This window comes from Nerophis lumbriciformis, linkage group LG04, assembly GCF_033978685.3.
Source record: "Nerophis lumbriciformis linkage group LG04, RoL_Nlum_v2.1, whole genome shotgun sequence".
NCBI lineage: Eukaryota > Metazoa > Chordata > Actinopteri > Syngnathiformes > Syngnathidae > Nerophis > Nerophis lumbriciformis.
This window is the reverse complement of record NC_084551.2, coordinates 34,335,586-34,355,000: the sequence shown is the minus strand read 5'-3', so window position 1 is coordinate 34,355,000 and position 19,415 is coordinate 34,335,586. Positions and strand designations below refer to the sequence as shown.

The 19,415-nt window shown below is 38.8% G+C and overlaps 2 protein-coding genes across 5 annotated transcripts in view; one reads left to right on the top strand and one right to left on the bottom strand.

Annotated features, from left to right (window-relative positions):
- mrpl13 (mitochondrial ribosomal protein L13) overlaps positions 1-19,188 on the bottom strand; it is a 30,994-nt gene extending 11,806 nt beyond the window's left edge. For 2 of the 4 annotated variants that reach the window (XM_061953357.1, XM_061953365.1), the window contains exons 1-5: positions 5,172-5,286; positions 3,213-3,336; positions 2,932-3,025; positions 2,681-2,741; positions 712-801 (exon numbers count right to left, since the gene is read on the bottom strand). In XM_061953357.1, coding sequence (XP_061809341.1) covers positions 712-801; positions 2,681-2,741; positions 2,932-3,025; positions 3,213-3,336; positions 5,172-5,198 — 396 coding nt within the window. In that variant the 5' untranslated portion in view covers positions 5,199-5,286. Of the gene's footprint in view, positions 1-711; positions 802-2,680; positions 2,742-2,931; positions 3,026-3,212; positions 3,337-5,171; positions 5,287-19,077 lie in introns of those variants that run through there. The other 2 variants (XM_061953379.2, XM_061953372.1) reach the window with 2 other exon arrangements.
- Positions 5,491-19,356, top strand: dscc1 (DNA replication and sister chromatid cohesion 1). Its single transcript, XM_061953346.2, has 9 exons — positions 5,491-5,819; positions 5,884-6,052; positions 11,658-11,792; positions 15,622-15,712; positions 16,153-16,291; positions 16,355-16,407; positions 16,472-16,626; positions 16,716-16,864; positions 19,095-19,356. The coding sequence occupies exons 1-9, from the start codon at positions 5,650-5,652 to the stop codon at positions 19,204-19,206; spliced, it is 1,173 nt and encodes a 390-aa protein (XP_061809330.1). The 5' UTR covers positions 5,491-5,649; the 3' UTR covers positions 19,207-19,356.
- The last annotated feature ends 59 nt before the right edge of the window (positions 19,357-19,415 follow it).

Sequence of the window (19,415 nt, the reverse complement as noted above, 5' to 3'; positions counted from 1 at the left end):
AACATGAATACAATTATTTAATAATACTTTTACATAATATTTTCTAATTACTTATGCCTATACAATTATTTTAGTTATTTTAATTACTTTACAATTGAATTAATTTTATTTCTTAAAATTGAAAAAACACAACTTTTTTCGCCAAAAATAAAAATTCTGGTACTTTTACAATTATGTATTTTTTGTTGTGTAATTACACATTTATGATTCTAATATTAAACTTCTATGGTTAAACTACGACTTTTTTCTTCATTACTTTTATATTTTATTTTTATTAATGTTATGAATTTATTCTTTTAAAACATAACTTTTTTCTCTTAATTTATGACTTGTTTTTGGTAAATTACAACTTTTTGTTCTTGTAAAATTAATTATTTCATTTTCTATACTACTTATTCTTATTAGGTTGTGGGTAAACTGAAGCAGACTCCAGCTGGCTTTAAGTAAAAGGCGGGGTACACCTGGACTGATATATTGCCAGCCAATCACAGAGAAGATGTAAGGGAACAACCATTCACACCTACTGTATGACTAATTTAGAGATTATTTTGTTTCAGTATTGGAGTCTCTAGTGAACGTAACATGTTACCCAATTTAATACAACTGTGTTCTAATCTGAGTCCTGAGTCCAACTTTGTGCGCAGTCTTACATCAGCAAAACAATCGATAGTGTGCACTAGTGTGTGAAATAGATGAGGAAATGAAACATACGTGTTCAGGAAAGATGTGTAAGCGCTGCATCATTGTGTGTCGCTGGATGTTCTTAGGCAACATTCCATACACTGCGAGCTTCACTATCTGCTGACAGAAGTGGTTTAAAGGTTAGTGTGCTCAGTGACAAGGATGTGTCTTCAATTCTACAAACAAGCCCTGGAAAAAAATGCTCTAATCACCAGACTTGGAAGATGTTAATTCAGTTTAATTATGTAGAAAAAAATCAGATAACAGACATGACACAAAACTATAATAACTTTAAATTGCAACTGTTTAGTTTTAAGAAACACTAAAAAAAATCTAGAAAAAATTTGGTACTAAGTAATAGTTTCATTTTTAGATCAAGCAGAGTAAAAAATCATGGAGTCATATAATTCTGAATAAAATTATGGAATCATGAAAAACAAAACAAAAAACACTACAACACACCACTGGTAATTTGTTACACCACCTCTGGCTTTTATAACAGCTTGCATCCTGAGGCACGGACTTATTGAGTAACAAACAAAACTCTTCATCAATCATGCTCCAATTTTCTCTAATTGCTGTTTTCAGATTAGCTTTGCAAGATGGAGTCTTGTCATGGATCCCTTCCTTCAATGTCCACCTCAGATTTTTATTTGGATTGAGATCCAGAATATTTGCAGGCAATGACATTGACCTTATGTATCTTTCTTTAAGGAAAGTTTTTACAGTTTTTGCTCTATGTCGAGATGCATTATTATCTTGAAAATGATGTCATCATCTCCTAACTTTTTTTCCACTGATGAAATAAAATGTGTCCAAACTGTCAAAGTAATCTTGTGCAATTATTGAAGATGTAATGACAGTCATCTCCCCAGTGCCATTACCTGACATGCAGCTCCTTATCATCAATGACTGTAGAAATGTGCATGTTTTCTTCAGGCTGTCATCTTTATATCTCATTGGAACAGCACCAAACAAAAGTTCTACATCATCACCTTGCCCAATGCATATTCACGATTCATCACTAATATAAATTAAATAGGACTTTCATCCAGTCATCCATAGTTTACCCTTGCTTTTCCTTGGCCCATTTGTACCTTGTTTTTTCATGTTTAGGTTCTAATGACGGCTTTCGTTAAGCTTTTCTGTATTTACCGTATATCCCATTTCATTTAAGCGCTTTCTTAATGTTTGGTCACAGACAGTGACTCCAGTTTCTGCCTGTTTGTTCTTTGTTTTCCTGTGTATTTTCTGGTTTGAAGACATATTGCTCAACGTTTTCTGTCTTAATGCTGTGATATTTTCCTTGGTCTAACAGTATGCTTACCTTTTACAACCTTCCCGTTTTGATTGTACTTGGTTCAGATTTTAGACACAGCTGACTGAACAATTAACATATTTTGCAAAATTGCGTGATGACTTACCTTATTGAAGAAGTTTGATAATCCTCTCTTTTTTTTTAATTGATATCTCTCCTGTTGGAGTCGTGATTTATGCCGACACACCTAGTGTAACAGCTGTCCAAAGTGTGAAAACTCATTTTTAACTGCAGACTAATAAAACAGATTTAATTTGATGCATATGTTAGCTTTGGAAATTAAAATTTACAGAGTTGTTTTACTCTGCTTGATCTAAAAATGAAACTGTTACTGACTACAAATGTTTTTAAATTATTATTAAAATTATATTATTGATTTCTTTAGGTGTTTCTTAGAGTCAGAAAGTTGCCATTTGAAATTACTACAGTTTTGTGTCATGTTTGGTATCTGTTTTTTTTCTACAAAATTAAACATCCTCCAAGTCTGGTAATTCCATAATTTTTACAGGTGTTGAAACACATGAATGACAGGATAAAAAGTGTGTGTGTGTGTGTAATATGTGTGTGTGTGTGTGTGTGTGTGTGTGTGTGTGTGTGTGTGTGTGTGTGTGTGTGTGTGTGTGTGTGTGTGTGTGTGTGTGTGTGTGTGTGTGTGTGTTGTCAAATGTTTGTGCCACTTACAGCTTTCGGATCTTTGTGATGGAGTTGAGCAGCAGTGACTTGTTTGAACCCTCCTGGATAGCTTTGGAAAAGACAAAAAGAATACTTCAAAATCACACATTAGACTTCCAAGGCTTTTAGATTTGAGTACATGTCTCTTCATTTATCTTTGCTCCTTTAGGACGATGCCTTTATTCCACATAGCAGTTAACTTTGGACCTAAAGAGACTAAAAATTGTGCTTTTCTAAAGCGTCTCTTGGCGTCCTTTTACCCCGTGTGGGACGAGTAGACTTTCTGCTCCCATTTATTTCCAGAGAAGGCGATGTGTTTGGTGTTGATCACCACCACATGATCACCACAATCACCTGCACACACAATACAACACACACAACAGTCCTTTGTGGTTTTAATTATTATTATTTTCTGCCACCACTAAAAGTGCAGAAAAAATAAACCATGGTAATAATAGTAAAAGTACTCTAAATAATAGTGTATTATTTTTGAATAAAACAATTTTTTTTACTGTGTTTTGTGTTTGCTCCATTAACTCACTGAGTGCGTGGTAAATAGGTTTGTGCTTCCCTTGTAGTCGAACTGAACACATGGTCGCTATCTTCCCAGGAGGCTGCAACCTAGCATCGATTAAGAACCATGACCGAGCAAAGGTGGCCCATTGCTGAAAGGACATAAATATATAACATTATTATTTCATTGAAATAGCACCAACAAACAATATACAGTAATTACATTCCAAAAGGACATTAAATGCATTTTATGCCAAATGACCAATAATTAGTCCATAAACTATACCAGTAATTCTGAAATTGTGGTACGTGGGTTCCATCTAGTGGTATGCCAAATATTTCATTAATTATTTAAATACAATGGTAAATGTTCTTATATTCAAACTGTGTTACTGTTAAAGCTGTGTGTAATTTTACCGTGGCCATAAATATGAAATATACTCGTTAAAGAAAACCTGTTTTACTTTGAATTAATACTTAGGCCTACTACGCTACTGTATTTTAACGTTGGTTATTGTGGCGGTACCCGAAGTGTTTTCGGAGGTGGTACTTGTCTTGAGAAAATGTTTGAGAACCACTGGGCTAAACTACCGGTACCAAAAACCGCACAAATTAACATTGTAATAACATTCTCATACAGCTGAGATTCAATGAATGAATTGCATTACAAATAGACTGCAGTATTTGCATACTACAAACCCCGTTTCCATATGAGTTGGGAAATTGTGTTAGATGTAAATATAAACGGAATACAATGATATGCAAATCCTTTTCAACCCATATTCAATTGAATGCACTACAAAGACGAGATATTTGATGTTCAAACTCATAAACTTTATTTATTTTTTGCAAATAATAATTAACTTAGAATTTCATGGCTGCAACACGTGCCAAAGTAGTTGGGAAAGGGCATGTTCACCACTGTGTTACATAGCCTTTCCTTTTAACAACACTCAGTAAACGTTTGGGAATTAAGGAGACACATTTTTTAAGCTTCTCAGGTGGAATTATTTCCCATTATTGCTTGATGTACAGCTTAAGTTGTTCAACAGTCCGGGGGTCTCCGTTGTGGTATTTTAGGTTTCACAATGCGCCACACATTTTCAATGGGAGACAGGTCTGGACTACAGGCAGGCCAGTCTAGTATCCGCACTCTTTTACTATGAAGCCACGTTGATGTAACACGTGGCTTGGCATTATCTTGCTGAAATAAGCAGGGGCGTCCATGGTAACGTTGCTTGGATGGCAACATATGTTGCTCCAAAACCTGTATGTACCTTTCAGCATTAATGGCGCCTTCACAGATGTGTAAGTTACCCATGTCTTGGGCACTAATACACCCCCATACCATCACAGATGCTGGCTTTTCAACTTTGCGCCTATAACAATCCGGATGGTTCTTTTCCTCTTGTTGTTTTTGTAGCATATTCAACTGAATACGGGTTGAAAACGATTTGCGAATCATTGTATTCCGTTTATATTTACATCTAACACAATTTCCCAACTCATATGGAAACGGGGTTTGTAGATAGATAGTACTTTATTGATTCCTTCAGGAGAGTTCCCTCAGGAAAATTAAAATGATGAATGAAATTAGATGAAGTGTTTAAAATGTAACACAGTGACAACACAAACTACAACAGAAATCTACTAAATGCTTTAAGACTGAATCACAATTCTTACTGTTCTTCATTTACACTAAGTCATGTATTTATGTAAAGAAACCCCAGATACGGAGTTATAAATGCAAAAAAAGCGTGTTAATAGTGAACTAAAGGTAGAACACCAATTTATGTGGGTGATTTTAGTCTACTATAGTGCTTGGTTTGGTTGAACTACTGCATTTTGTTTTAACAAATTGAGATTTTGCGGCAAGTAATTATAACACTCGAGTAGCGAAAGCTAACGCCGTGAACTGATGGCGACTTCTAAGGCAAACGTGTTAATGTGATATATAATAAATAAAGTAATTAATAAAGTAACCTACCTGTGCTGATCTAGAGAAACTTGACATTTTGATGATTACAGCAACATCCTCCACATACTTGACCCTCAACGTGAATGGCTGTGCACCAAGTATTTGTACTCGGTTGAAACATTGAAGTTAATATATCATTCCGCACACAAGGGGTACGCTTAACCCTGCATAAAAACACGTTGTATTTATTTAAATGTGTGATATTTATATGAAGTTGTTTATTTACTGTATTATTAAAGAACTTTGTAAGGATGGAGTAACATTTGAAAAAAAATACATTCAAACCTGAGTCCGACATCATTTTCTACACGGATTTATTTTGAGGTGACGCGCAGTAAGCGTTTTTCCGGTGACAAAACAGCGCGGGTAATTTCGCAGAGCGGTGACGTCACTCATTCGCTTCCTCGCTCTTAAGAACTACCACCAAAGGGTCTGCTTTCACCCATATCGTTCATTTATGTGTTGACTGCTGGGCTGTTGTGAAAAAATGAGAACTTTGGAGGAAGTTCAGGCGACGCTTGAGATCGCCAAGCTGAAAGAAGAAGACCTCCAGAAAAGTGTCCAGTGTTTGTCTTTTGGAGACAGCGTTTCCTCCGATGACTACTGTCTCATGGAGCTGGACGACACGCTGTCTCAACACATAGAAGCTGGACACAGGTGAGAGTTCTACTTCAACGTGTCTAAGAATACTTATTTACGCCCGACTGTGTGTGTGTGTCAGCTTGGTGATTAGAGGAGACAAGGACGAACACGCCGTGTTGTGTAGTGGAGACAAGACGTACGACTTAAAGATTGCACACACGTCCAACCTGCTGCTCTTTCTGCCCGGATGTAAAACACCTGAGCAACTAACCAACAGCCAGGATAGCACACACGTGATTGATGCTCAGGTAAGTTGCATTACCTTGAAGGTGGATACTTTCCCTGCGACCTAATATACATTGTACTCTGTCACAGGAGGGGGAATATGCACTCACTTGCAGGTCCACCAAACTCAGGGGTCGGCAACCCAAAATGTTGAAATACAAATACAAAAAAAATAATCTGCCTGGAGCCGCAAAAAAATTAAAAGCCTTACAGTCGTGGTCAAAAGTTTACATACACTTGTAAAGAACATAATGTTTGTCACAAAAAAACATTCATGAAGTTTGGTCTACTGCAGTGACGTTCATGACTGGCGAGGCACTGACTTCATCACAGTCAGATTTACAAACATATGAACCCTAAAGAGTATCTTATTCACCATTTGATTGGCAGCAGTTAACAGGTTATGTTTAAAAGCTCATACCAGCATTCTTTCCTGCTTGGCACTCAGCATCAAGGGTTGGAATTGGGGGTTAAATCACCAAATATTATTCCCGGGCGCGGCGCCACTGCTGCCCCTCACCTCCCAGGAGGTGATCAAGGGATGGGTCAAATTGCAGAGGACCAATTTCACCACACCTAGTGTGTGTGTGACAATCATTGCTACTTTAACTTAACTTTAACTTTACACATACAAACTGTAGCACACAAAAAATCACATTTAATTAAAAAAACGTTATTATGGTCTTACCTTTACTTATAAGTGCGGGAACAGTGGTGTTCGTGTTGGAGGAGTTGTGAATGAATGAAATATGAAATCCGTGCTGCAGTCTGCAGGTGTACCTAATGTTGTGTCCCTGCAGTCGTTCACGGCTCCTCCGGCACGAGCATTGTTGTTTTTGCACTTTTTGGCTTCTTGTTATGTGACTTTTTTTGGGTGGATTCGGTCTTGCACGTGGAGAGTTTGGGTGTGGGCTTTGGTTGGTGTGGCGCTCCTGTCAGGGGTGCATTCTGCGGCGGGGGGTGCATTAACCGGCACCAGGAGGCGGGATTACGCGAGCCTCAGCCAGTGCGTCTTCGCAGCAGTTTTATGATTGCTCAGCACAAGAAATATGTTACACACATACAGTTGTTGACAAAATACACTGTACATTATATACCTCAGCTAACTAAACTATGGAAATGTATAATATAATTCATATAGCAATACGGTCTCACTGCACAGCAGGCCAGCAGTTAGCCGAGTCCGCAATCCATGTTAAGGCACAACTGAGTGACGTGCCTCAACTGGCTGCTGATCACCGCACCGTCTCTTCTCAGTATTTGAACGGCAAATGTGAAAATTCAGCGTTTTTGAATAAAAATAATCTAAAACTGGTGAAGTTAAATGGAAAATAACTTTATAGTATAATCACTGAATACATATAACAATTTAATAGATTTTTTTCTTTTTACATTTTTTTTCTTTCCATGATGGCAGGTGAGGCCCTGCCTCACCTGCCTCCAGTGACCCCATGTCACTGGTCTACTGAAAATGTGACCAGATCTGCTGGGTCTAGCTCAGTGGTTCTTAACCTGGGTTCGATCGAACCCTAGGGGTTCGGTGAGTCGGCCTCAGGGGGTCGGCAGAGCGGAGGTCAAGACACGCCCGACTCATCGTGTAAATAAAAACTTCTCCCTGTCGGCGTATTATGGATACCCCCAAACAATGTTCCCTCTAATTTTCCATATGTGTGAGCAAACGCAAAAACTCCTTGAGCATTCGGTGGAGCACATGTGAGCGACGTCATACGTGCACATGCACTGTGGTCACACCTGCAGCACACCTGTCCCAAACCTGGCTAAATAACAAGTTCAATGTTTTATTATTGTAATCAAATGACAGCAGTCATTTCCATGAGATTATTTTCTAATATAAGTGTTTTGGCCCACTTACAATGACTATAACATATTGTTTTTCATGAGCTGTGTACTAGTATTGTATGTCTGGGTGGTGATCCTACTTTGTAAATAATGTGTATCCCTTTCACTAAAACATTCACATGTTGCACAATGAGATGTAAACATGGGATTATGTGTACATTCCTGTAACTTTCTGTTTGTAAAATATATCTTTATAGTATTTTTTTAATATAATATCATTTTATGATTATGGTTCGGGTTCGGTGAATACGCATATGAAACTGGTGGGGTTCGGTACCTCCTGGTGGGGAATACACATAACCTATGTGGTTCAGTCACTGCTTTTCTGTTCCGTCCGGGGCTCGACCCTGGGTCGTTCACATGAGGCGAGTGTGCTGACTACAAAGCTAAAAGCCCAGGCTATCAATTTGGTAGCTCGCACGGTTCTTGAAGTTGTCAGGGAGTTAAGAGTATACCAACCTACGTACACACGGCCCAGCCACACTGGCTGCCCTCCGTTACATACTAGGGATGTCCCGATCCAGGTTTTTGCACTTCCGATCCGATACCGATATTGTTTTTGCACTTCCGATCCGATAGCGATACTGACCGATACCGATACTGACCGATAATGGCCTATCCGAGCATGTATTAAAGTTTGAAGTTATTTAGCCTACTTAGTTGTCAGAATCATGGTGAAAAGGGATTTAGTACTCTTGATAACAACTAGCCAGCTGAATTAGGGGAGTTTGAATAATACACAATGGTTGGTAACAAGAAACTGACCTGTTTAGTCAAGGATAAACACAAAATAGACAAAATTATACATGACAAACAGAAATGGCATCATTGAAACAAGGGCTGGGCGATATGGCCTTTTTTAAATATTGCGATATTTTAAGGCCATATTGCGATACACGATATATATCTCGATATTTTGCCTTAGCTTTGAATGAACACTTGATGCATATAATCACAGCAGTATGATGATTCTATGTGTTTTGATTGATTGATTGAGACTTTTATTAGTAGGTTGCACAGTGAAGTACATATTCCGTACAATTGACCACTAAATGGTAACACCCGAATAAGTTTTAAACTGATTCATGATACAGATATATACTATCAGATATATACTATCATCATAATACAGTCATCACACAAGATAATCACATTGAATTATTTACATTATTCATAATCCAGGGTGTGGAGGGGGGCGCCCGGACGTAAGTGTCAAAAAGACAGCCAAAAGAGTTTGATATGAGAATAAATCTAAAGTTAAAATATAGGGTAGAAATGCATCCATTTGCAGGAAATGTAGTCTTGATTTTCAACATTTTCTTTCAAGGCTTGCATGTCTACATTAAAACATTCTTCTTCATACTGCATTAATATATGCTACTTTTAAACTTTCATGCAGAGAAGGAAATCACAACTAAAAAAATCACTAATTTTTTTATAAGGTGTTGATGTGGACATTTTTGCCTCAGCATTTTGATGGTGTGGGCGTGTGGCACCGAATGGAGATAAGCGTCTCGACAGACGTTATAATATTTGAACAATGATGACGAAAACTGTTTTCTCTGTCGTGTCCGTGTGTCGAAAATTGTTATGCGCTTATTTTTTTATTTGATTTTGTGCGTGGCATATAATTGCTATGCGCAGAGGACGTTTAAACAGTGCGCAATTGCACAAGCGCGCACCTTAGAGAGAACGTTGGTCACACGGCTGCGCTAGCATCACAGCTAACGTTAGCCATGCTGCTACCTCTCTGCTCGGGGAGGACGTATACATATGTGACGTATGACGTAACAGTATGTGACGTATGACGTGACAGTATGTGACGTGTGTAAGAAGGTACGCTCGCTGTCTGTGAGAAGCACATACACAGAAAAGAGTGAGAAGAGCCTGTCGTGTAATGCCAGCAGCTAAATGCAACTGCGTGAGAATCCACAGACCTGTGTTGTGTTGAAGGTGTGCTGGAAAATGCGGAACGGAAATTAGGGAGCAGCGGAAAAGTGGAATGTATTATTTAAATAGGTGCGTTGGAAAACATGGAGCGAAGTTTTTTTTTTAACTGGATCTGGATCGGCATTTTCCCATGCCTTGCCGATACGCATTTTTTTGCAAATATCGGCGGCCGATCCAAATATCGGATCGGGACATCCCTATTACATACTGATAACTTTTTTGGAGAATACGCGCATCTTAAAAGTGCAATTTTAATGTTGATAATGTGCAAGTTTTAGAACAAAAACCAATAAATGTTATGAGAAGTAGAAAAAGTGTTGTTTATTTCAACCATTTCCCCTAGAATACGCATTGAAGCTGTATTATATGAAGTGTGTTTTATCCAATTAATCGAACAAACTAGTCAATAGATTACTTTATTACTAAAATAATCCATAGCTTTAGTGTTAGAGCGCACATGAGAGTGGTGTGTGGGTGCAGTTATCTGTATGGCGGCCAAAAGCAGATATTTTTATCTGTGTTTTATTTTTATTAATGCGCACATGTTGAAAGTGTAATTTCAATGTTGATGTGCATTTATTGGAAACAAAATGAAAGTTATGGCAAGCAGAAAACAATTTTACACATTAAGGCTATAAGGTGTAAATTATCCGATTACTCGATTAATACAACAAACTAATAGAGCAGTGGTTCTTAAACTTGTTGGAGGTACCGAACCCCACCAGTTTCATATGCGCATTCACCGAACCCTTCTTTAGTGAAAAAAAAAAAAAAAAATGTGCAAATTCAAGACAAAGTTATATGTTTTTGGTAACACTTTAGTATGGGGAACATATGTTAAGTAACAAAGACATTTAGAGTTATTTGGTTAGGGTTAGGGTTATAATAAGGCCATGCCGAATAAGGCATCAATAAGTACTTAATAATGACTAGTTAAGAGCCAATATGTTACTAATTTGCATGTTAATAAGCAACTAATTAATGGTGAATATGTTCCCCATACTAAAGTGTTACCATGTTTTTTTACTGGTGCACAAAATGAACCATACATGAACATCACCTTGTTCAAAGAACAAAACCAACACAGTGCATAAACACACCTGCAAATCAGTGTGACTTCTGCTGTTGCCGTATCCGTAATACGCCGATAGGGAGAAGTTTTTATTTACACGATGAGTCGGGTGTGTCTTGACCTCCGCCGAACCCCTGAGCCCGACTCACCGAACCCCTAGGGTTCGATCGAACCCAGGTTAAGAACCACTGCAATAGTGTATTTGATTACTGTAATAATGGATGGCTGCAGCCCTACTATTTAATACAAGTTTAGTTAGCTTTCTGAGATTTATTTCGCATTTCTCAATGCACACTAAACTTTTATTTCTATATGTTTGTTTCCATACATGCTGCTTCTTAAGACAAAACAAAATGTTCATAACATTGTCACTGTATTGTGTACTCAATTGTGTTTTTTTTCTTTAAACAGTTTAATTTAACTAAACAATTCACATAATTTAAAAATATGTCTGTACAAAATACAGTTGTATAAATTACCTTAAATAAATGACTTTAAATTCACAATATCCATCCATCCATTTTCTACCGCTTGTCCCTTACGGGGTCACGGGGTGCTATTGCCTATCCCAGCTCCACACGGGCGGAAGGCGTTGTACACCCTGGACAAGTCGCCACCTCAAATATTTTTTTTGATTCTTAAAAATATTTTCAATATTTTTCAGTTAAACTTGTGTTTCCATCTTTTTTGAGTGTGCACAATAACAACAAAATCACAGTGCATTGTGTTCTTTCCTCTGTTTCCAGATCTGGGGCTTTTGCAGCAGCTACTGGGAAGTGCGGAGACATCGTCCGAGGCTGAAGAAACTGTTGAGAGTTTTAATGGAGAACCCTTATGAACTACCTGCAATTGCGGGACAGCAGGAGAACACAGAGAACACGGTAACATGCACGTCACATGTCGCATGTTATCTAACAACAACACATGCTGCACTAGTTATGTTGGACCTGAAGGAAAATTAACAGCGTATTTCATGCACTAAATGTGCCTCCCAGACCTCTTACTAAGGATGAGTATTAATTAAAAAACGGTGCCTAAACTGCTACTTAAAAATGGGGAAACATGCTAATATTTGTATTTAAAAAAAAAATAATAATTATATTCTTATGTAATTGTATGACATTTAAGTTGAACCGACTAGTACCGGTAATGTAAATATTTCAATTAGGTAAATTAAATTATAACATAAGTCATACATAAAACAATAAGAAATAACAACCGGTCATGATTATCGCAGCATTACAGAACATAGAGAACGTGCAAAAAAACTACTTAATTTAGTTGTAATGTTTGATGCTAAAAATTTTGGGTGTTCCTGAATGCAACATTGCCAATCTAACTGTCATCGGTGCATAATGAGGAATGCTTCTGTCGGGACGCTACATTCCTTACAAGACGTTACTTTAACAATATCATCGCTAAGCACTTGTTGCAGGTTAAGACTGCATTAATTCACCACCGAAATGAGACACCGATCGCCTCTTCTTTTTCGGTCCAGGCACTACCGCTTCCGGTGCCATTATGTAACCGCGTTTCAGTACCCATCCCTAGCAGTTACGCTGTGGCTCATAAACACATTACAATGGGACTGTCAATGAATGCAGCTTGTCGTTACAACTCCGTCCAGTAGACGCCATTGTTACTTTGCTTCATAACACACTAAAAAAAGGACCTGGGGCCTCATGTAACAACAGTTGCATAGATTTTCTACTAAAATAGACATACGTTCAAATCCAGAAAACTCCGTACGCATGTAAAAATTCAAATGTATTCAAGTGTGTCCATTAGGGATGTAACAATATCAAAATCTTACGGTACGATATTATTGGGGAATCAACCAAAAAATATAAAGGACTCAAAAATGCCATAGTGTGAAAAATGAAGTGGCAGGAATGTTTAGGACAAACACACTTACTGTAATTGAGCACAAACATAATGCTAAAATGTTGTAATCATATTTATTACTTCCAAAATTTATTTTTAAGTGCAAAAAATGTGCAGAAACTTACACTGTTTCAAGCAAATATCTGACGAGTTAAATTTTGATAATGTAAATACCTCAAAAAACAAAGTTTTGCTTCGCTGGCTTCAAATATGTTTTCCGGGTGATGGTTTACCGAGTAGCTTCTCATATTTCCCGCGGTGTGCAGAGTCCGCACTCCGTACAAAGGCTTTCCCTCCGCAGCCGTACCCCGTGACCCGCTGTGTCGCCTTGGAAACGCTCAAGACGAAGGTAGCGCTTTAGTACGCACACCTCTGCCTAAGAGGTAATTTTTTTCGTTGTGTGTTAGCAACATAACTCAAAATGTTATGGATTGACTTTGATGAAATGTTCAGGAAATGTCCATAAATAACAATTCCACTCATCTACTACAATCACACTTCTCCTGCATGCTTCTTCCTTTTCTACCCTTTACTGTGTTCCACGCCCCCACCTTCCGGTCCCGCTCTTTGGTCCTGCGCATTTTATTTTTAGACCAGCCAATGCAAAAGTGCCAGGAAAAAAAACTACACTCACTAAGTTTTCGTTTCTTACCGTCAGACGTCACGGCATTATTGTGATGATTTTGAAACCGCTATACCGCGGTATCTACAATACCGTTACACTTTGATTGATTTAAACTTTTATTAGTAGATTGCACAGTACAGTACATATTCCGTACAATTGACCACTAAATGGTAACACCTGAATACGTTTTTCAACTTGTTTAAGTCGGGGTCCACGTTAATCAATTCATGGTAACTCATAGTGCACACGCACAAATCCAAGCACATTTCTTTGTTACATTGCAATCAACGTGGATTTGATCTCAGGAGTTGGCTTGACATGGCACGCCCAGATTACGCCCCCTTTCAAATACCCAAATCATATTAGCCCTGTGCTTAAGCGCTGCTCGTTGTGGCCAATCACAAGTCAGTAGGAGGTGCTTGTTTCTGGTGTTAGGAGCGCTTGCTAGCGGGTTGAAATTGCTGTGTGCTGCAAGAACCGCAGGCTAAAATAAAAAAGACATGGTCGGGCATCAGGAAAAAAGGCGAGGAAGAAGATGGATGTACATCACCAAAACAGACACGTGTTTAAAAAGATATAGTCGCTGCAACTAGCTATAATTTACCATGAATTAACGTGGACCCCGACTTAAACAAGTTGAAAAACTTATTTGGGTGTTACCATTTAGTGGTCAATTGTACGGAATATGTACTGCACTGTGCAATCTACTAATAAAAGTCTCAATCAAAATCAATCAATCAGGTGGGTGGTCTCTTCCTCCTCATCGCTTCATGTCCTCCACCCACCCCCAAAGCACAACGCTCAGTGCCAGCGGACAAAATCATGTAATCTTTTAAATGTGTACATGCCTGGATATCACAAATGATATGTAATACTTTGATAACTCAATTTATTACTATAACACAGGGGTGTTTCTTGAGGTAGCAGCCGTATACGTGACATATTCCTACATCTTCGCGGTGGCAATTTGCGGCGACCACTCGCTGCTGCTGTCCGCCTGACTTTAGATTAGATTAGATTAGATTTATTGGTCCCCTTGGGGAAATTCATTGTCACTGCCGTACATTTAAACACTAGACATTACACATCACACAAAAAAAAATAACAAAAAGACATCATACATGACTAACACACATTTACAGGCTTGTCAGACAGGTCGGCCGGGCCTGCTGTTAAGGGCGGCTATAGCTGCAGGGATCAGGCTTTTCCTGAGGCGGGCCCTCCGGAATTTGATTGTTCTGTACCTGCGCCCTGATGGTAGTGGGATGATGTATTGGTGTAGCGGGTGAGTGATATCCTGGACTATTGTTTTTGCCAGTCGGGTGATGGACCTGTGGTTTATGTCTGAAATGTTGGGTGTGGGTAGGCCGATGATTTTAGCTGCTATGTTTGTAATGCGTGTGAGTTTGGTCCGGTTGGTTACAGAAAGCATGGTGAAAAAAAAACATGTGGAACAGTACAGAAGGATGGGTTGAACAATGCTTTGGTAAAGTAAAGTATACATACAGCAATGTTAATATAGCACCAGTTCCATTGGCAGCAAAACAGGCCCAGAGCATTATACTACCACCACCATGCTTGACGGTAGGATTGTGTTCCTGGGATTAAAAGCCTCACATTTTCTCCTCCAAACATATTGCTGGGTATTGTGGCCAAACCGCTCAATTTTTGTTTCATCTGACATCACATGGACAAACATAAGATCTTCTGGAGGAAAGTTCTGTGGTCAGCCAAATATTAACATTGCTGTATGTATACTTTTGACCCAGCAGATTTGGTCACATTTTCAGTAGACCCATAATAATATTCATAAAACAACCAAACTTCATGAATGTTTTTTGTGACAAACAAGTATGTGCTCCAATCACTCTATCACAAAAAAATAAGAGTTGTAGAAATTATTGCAAACTGAAGACAGCCATGACATTATGTTCTTTACAAGTTATGTTATGTTCTTGACCACGACTGTATATACAGATTGTATTTTTCACAGAAAGAAATGACAGGTTTTTACTCACATGCAGCATCCATCCATTTTCTATTGCTTATCCTTTATCGGGGTCGCGTGGGGTGCTGGAGCCTATCTCAGCTACAATCGGGCGGAAGGCAGCATGACTATGCTAATTAGATGGTGATCACATACAGCTAGACCTCAGTCCTGTGAGAGACACTGTGTGTGACGTGTTATTTGTGTGTTGCAGTACACCATGGACGACCTGCTGGAGACAATCCAGGCCAGTGAAGAGGAAATAAAGCACCACTTGAAAACCCTCCACGCCTGTCAGATTAACGGTACCTTTTTATACCTAATGTTTTCTTGTTGAGAAGCCATTTCTGTGTTCCTTGTGCAATACAATAAAACTGAGCACTAGTATCTCTGCAAAGGCAAGTGAGGTTGTTCAGGTGTGCCAATAACCTACTCAGTGGCCTAGTGGTTAGAGTGTCCGCCATGAGATCGGTAGGTTGTGGGTTCAAACCCCGGCCGGGTCATACAAAAGACTATAAAAATGGGACCCATTACCTCCCTGCTTGGCACTCAGCATCAAGGGTTGGAATAGGGGGTTAAATCACCAAAAATGATTCCCGGGCGCGGCACTGCTGCTGCCCACTGCTCCCCTCACCTCCCAGGGGGTGATCAAGGGGATGGGTCAAATGCAGAGGACAAATTTCACCACACCTAGTGTGTGTGTGACAATCATTGGTACTTTAACTTTAAGATGTCTTGTTTCCAGGCTTCTGGCGCGTGCTCGACTCAGACTACGAGATGAAGTTAGTGGGTCATGTGACCCAGCTGGTGGACTCTGAGTCGTGGTCTTTCCACAAGGTTCCTCTTCAAACCAGTCTGGAGGAGCTTGGCCCGCTAGAGCCCAGGTTGGAGTCAGCATCACTTCAGACTTTGAATATTGATGAAGAAATGTTTGTCTTCCCTGACAGGGAGATGATCGAGCACTGTTTCAACTGCTACGGGACACGCTACATTGAAAACGGTGCATAGCACAATCCCTGGGAAATGTGCCCATGGATTTTTAATGTCCGCTTGCCTCCAAACAGGCGAGGTGTTCTACGCGCTGGATGAGGCTAAAGTTTGCCGGGCCACGGCACTAATGTTGCTGAACAACGCCGTCAAGTTCAACCTGGGGGAGTTTCAGGAGGTGTGGCAGCAGAGCGTCCCAGAAGGAATGAGCACCAGACTTGACCAACTGAAGGTTTGCCTCCATCATCCACTCACCACACTGTTTTCTGTAGTTGTACATACAGTATACAGCAAGTATGAATGTTCATCTACGCCCTCAAGAGTGTCGCCCTGGTGGACCGCACCGCTCGCCCCGAGACCATCTGCCTGCTTAGGGTGCAAGATCTCCCTGAGGACACCTTGGAACGCTTTAACCATCTCTTCACACTGCGAGAGAAATGGACTGAGGAGGATATCACACCATATATAGAGTGGGTGGCATCTCCTTTTTTAGAGTCATGTATGAACATCCTTCTACCGCTTGTCCCTCTCATGCCTTATCTTAAAAGTGTGGCAGTAAGTCAGCCCTCTGAGAATTCCATATGCTCAGGTACTCCACTACTTCCTGAAAAGTATATTTTGTGACATTTGCTCCAGATTGTTTACTCTCTCTTACAAGGAACAAAAAATGTATTTTGCTGTTAAACGTAACTAACATTTTCCTAGCAGATTTAAAGAAGAAAAGTTATTTTTGACATTTTGTCCTTCAGTACATTTTTGCTGTACATTTTTAGGAGCGTACCGATACAACTTTTTCATTGGAGCCTTGAATATTGGCCGATACAAATAATTTGATACAGTATCAGTACAAATCATAAATTTTTATTATTTTATGGCGTATACGTTTGAATATTAGGTATGAAAAGCACTAACCTTATGTCAGAATATGCTGTCTTTAATTTAAAGTGAAGTGGTCATTTATTTTGGTGACACCAAGTGGCGACAATAATTACTTAAACCTCATGATGCAGTAAATTGAATGATGCGGACACGCTTGCTACTGGATACTTTCTAATACGTTTCTGCCTTGGAGACTTTGTCTCAGTAAGTAATATGCAACTCTTATTTATGCTTGTTTATATTGACAAATAGGGTGTTTTGGACTGTAATATTGATCAATTAAGGACATTTATTATGTCTGTTTTGTGTGGTATTGTGTGCTTGCCTGTTGTGTAGCTGTTTGCGCCTAGTTTCCCTTTGTAAACGACGTCACTTATCTACTAAAAAAAAAAGTTTTGTGTGCTTATTGGAGGACATTTAGATGTTAACTGGCTGTCCACCTTATATCATAGATTTTAGATCCAAGTTATTATCCCAATACCTGTTTTTTGCTGATATCAGATCGTATCAATCATTTTACTCCATTGTACATCATTTTTTTCCATGATAAATTTTAAAATGTTAATGTCCAATTCTTCCACAGGTGAATGCTAGATACACTGGCAGTGATTCTACAATACAACAAGGCCAAACAGGACATTATTCCTTCACTTTTCAAAGGGCCTAAAAACATTCAAATTATATTCTTTTTTTTTTTTCTTTGCTCAAATCTCTCAACTTCAGCCGTAAACAAAAATATCAAACCGTTTTTTTTAACCTTTGAATACATTTTTATCAAATTATGTCATGGTTGTCAATTATATAAGTTATAGTCCATCCATCCATTTTCTACTGCTTGTCCCTTTCGTGGTCGCGGGGGGTGCTGGAGTCTATCTCAGCTGCATTCGGGCAGAAGACGGAGTACACCCTGGACAAGTCGCCACCTCATCGCAGGACCAACACAGATAGACATATAACATTCACACTCACACACTAGGGCCAATTTAGTGTTGCCAATCAACCTATCCTATATGTTATAAAACATGACATTTTACTAATTAAAACCTGTGACATCTAACAAAACGCTCTTTAAAAAGGAAAAAACATTACGTGTTGGATATTTTTGTTGAGGACTGAAGTTTATTGAGAAAAAAGAATCCAAAATGTTTCTGTGCTCTTTAAAAAATTAAGAATGTATGTACTGTTTGGCTTTGAAGTATTGTTGAATAACAACCAGTCTATCGTACACCTGTGAAAGAATTACAGATTGACATTTTTTAATTTAACATGGGGGGGAAAAAACACCTTGGAAAAATCATGTATAATGGAGGAACAACAATTATGGCCAAAAATAGAGCAAAAATGTACTGAAAGGACAAAAAAAGTCAGCCTCTCTCCCCCAAAGATTAAGAAAAATACAAATTTCTTACACCCTTAAAAACATAGGACTTGTATGTCATTTGGCTTTGAAGATAATCAAATCTAAAGCCCCTCCATTTTAACCTGTGACTGAGTAGTGAGCAACCACACAAGCTGTCAATGAACCTAACATTGGACACACTTCCCCATGTTAGAGCTATGGTAAACTGTGTGTAAACTTTTGACTAGTACTACTTACATGTGTTATTTGAAGGTGTGTCGAAAGCAGGGTAGGAAAAATCTTATTAAAAAAATAAACATATGCACCATGATGCCTCTCAACGTGTCCAATCACATTGTAGCAGCAGTTTTAGCAATCAGCAGCATGCACTATGACAAAAATGAGGCAAAGAAAGCAGAGCATAATAGGAAGTAAAAATATGTCATTTTATTTGTATACTCTTACCTCCCTCTATTCTCCAGGGATCTGTGTGGCGAGAAACAGACGACAGGAGCGCTGCTTACCAAATACGCTCGATCTTCTACGCAAAATGGCACCAAGGTGTTCAACTCCAGAAGGCCTATCTCTACATGAACATTATCACTCATCTTGCGTCACACCTCATTTACATGTTTATGTGTTGTAATGTTCACTCTTGGAATATATTCTGCTAACATTTAAGGGAGAAATATTCCATCTACTCGAGTTGTCATACTTTGTAAAATAAAAAAATAGCTCAAATAATACATGTGTATATATTTCATCATGCCGACCTTGATATTTACTGACCAGCTGCTATTCCG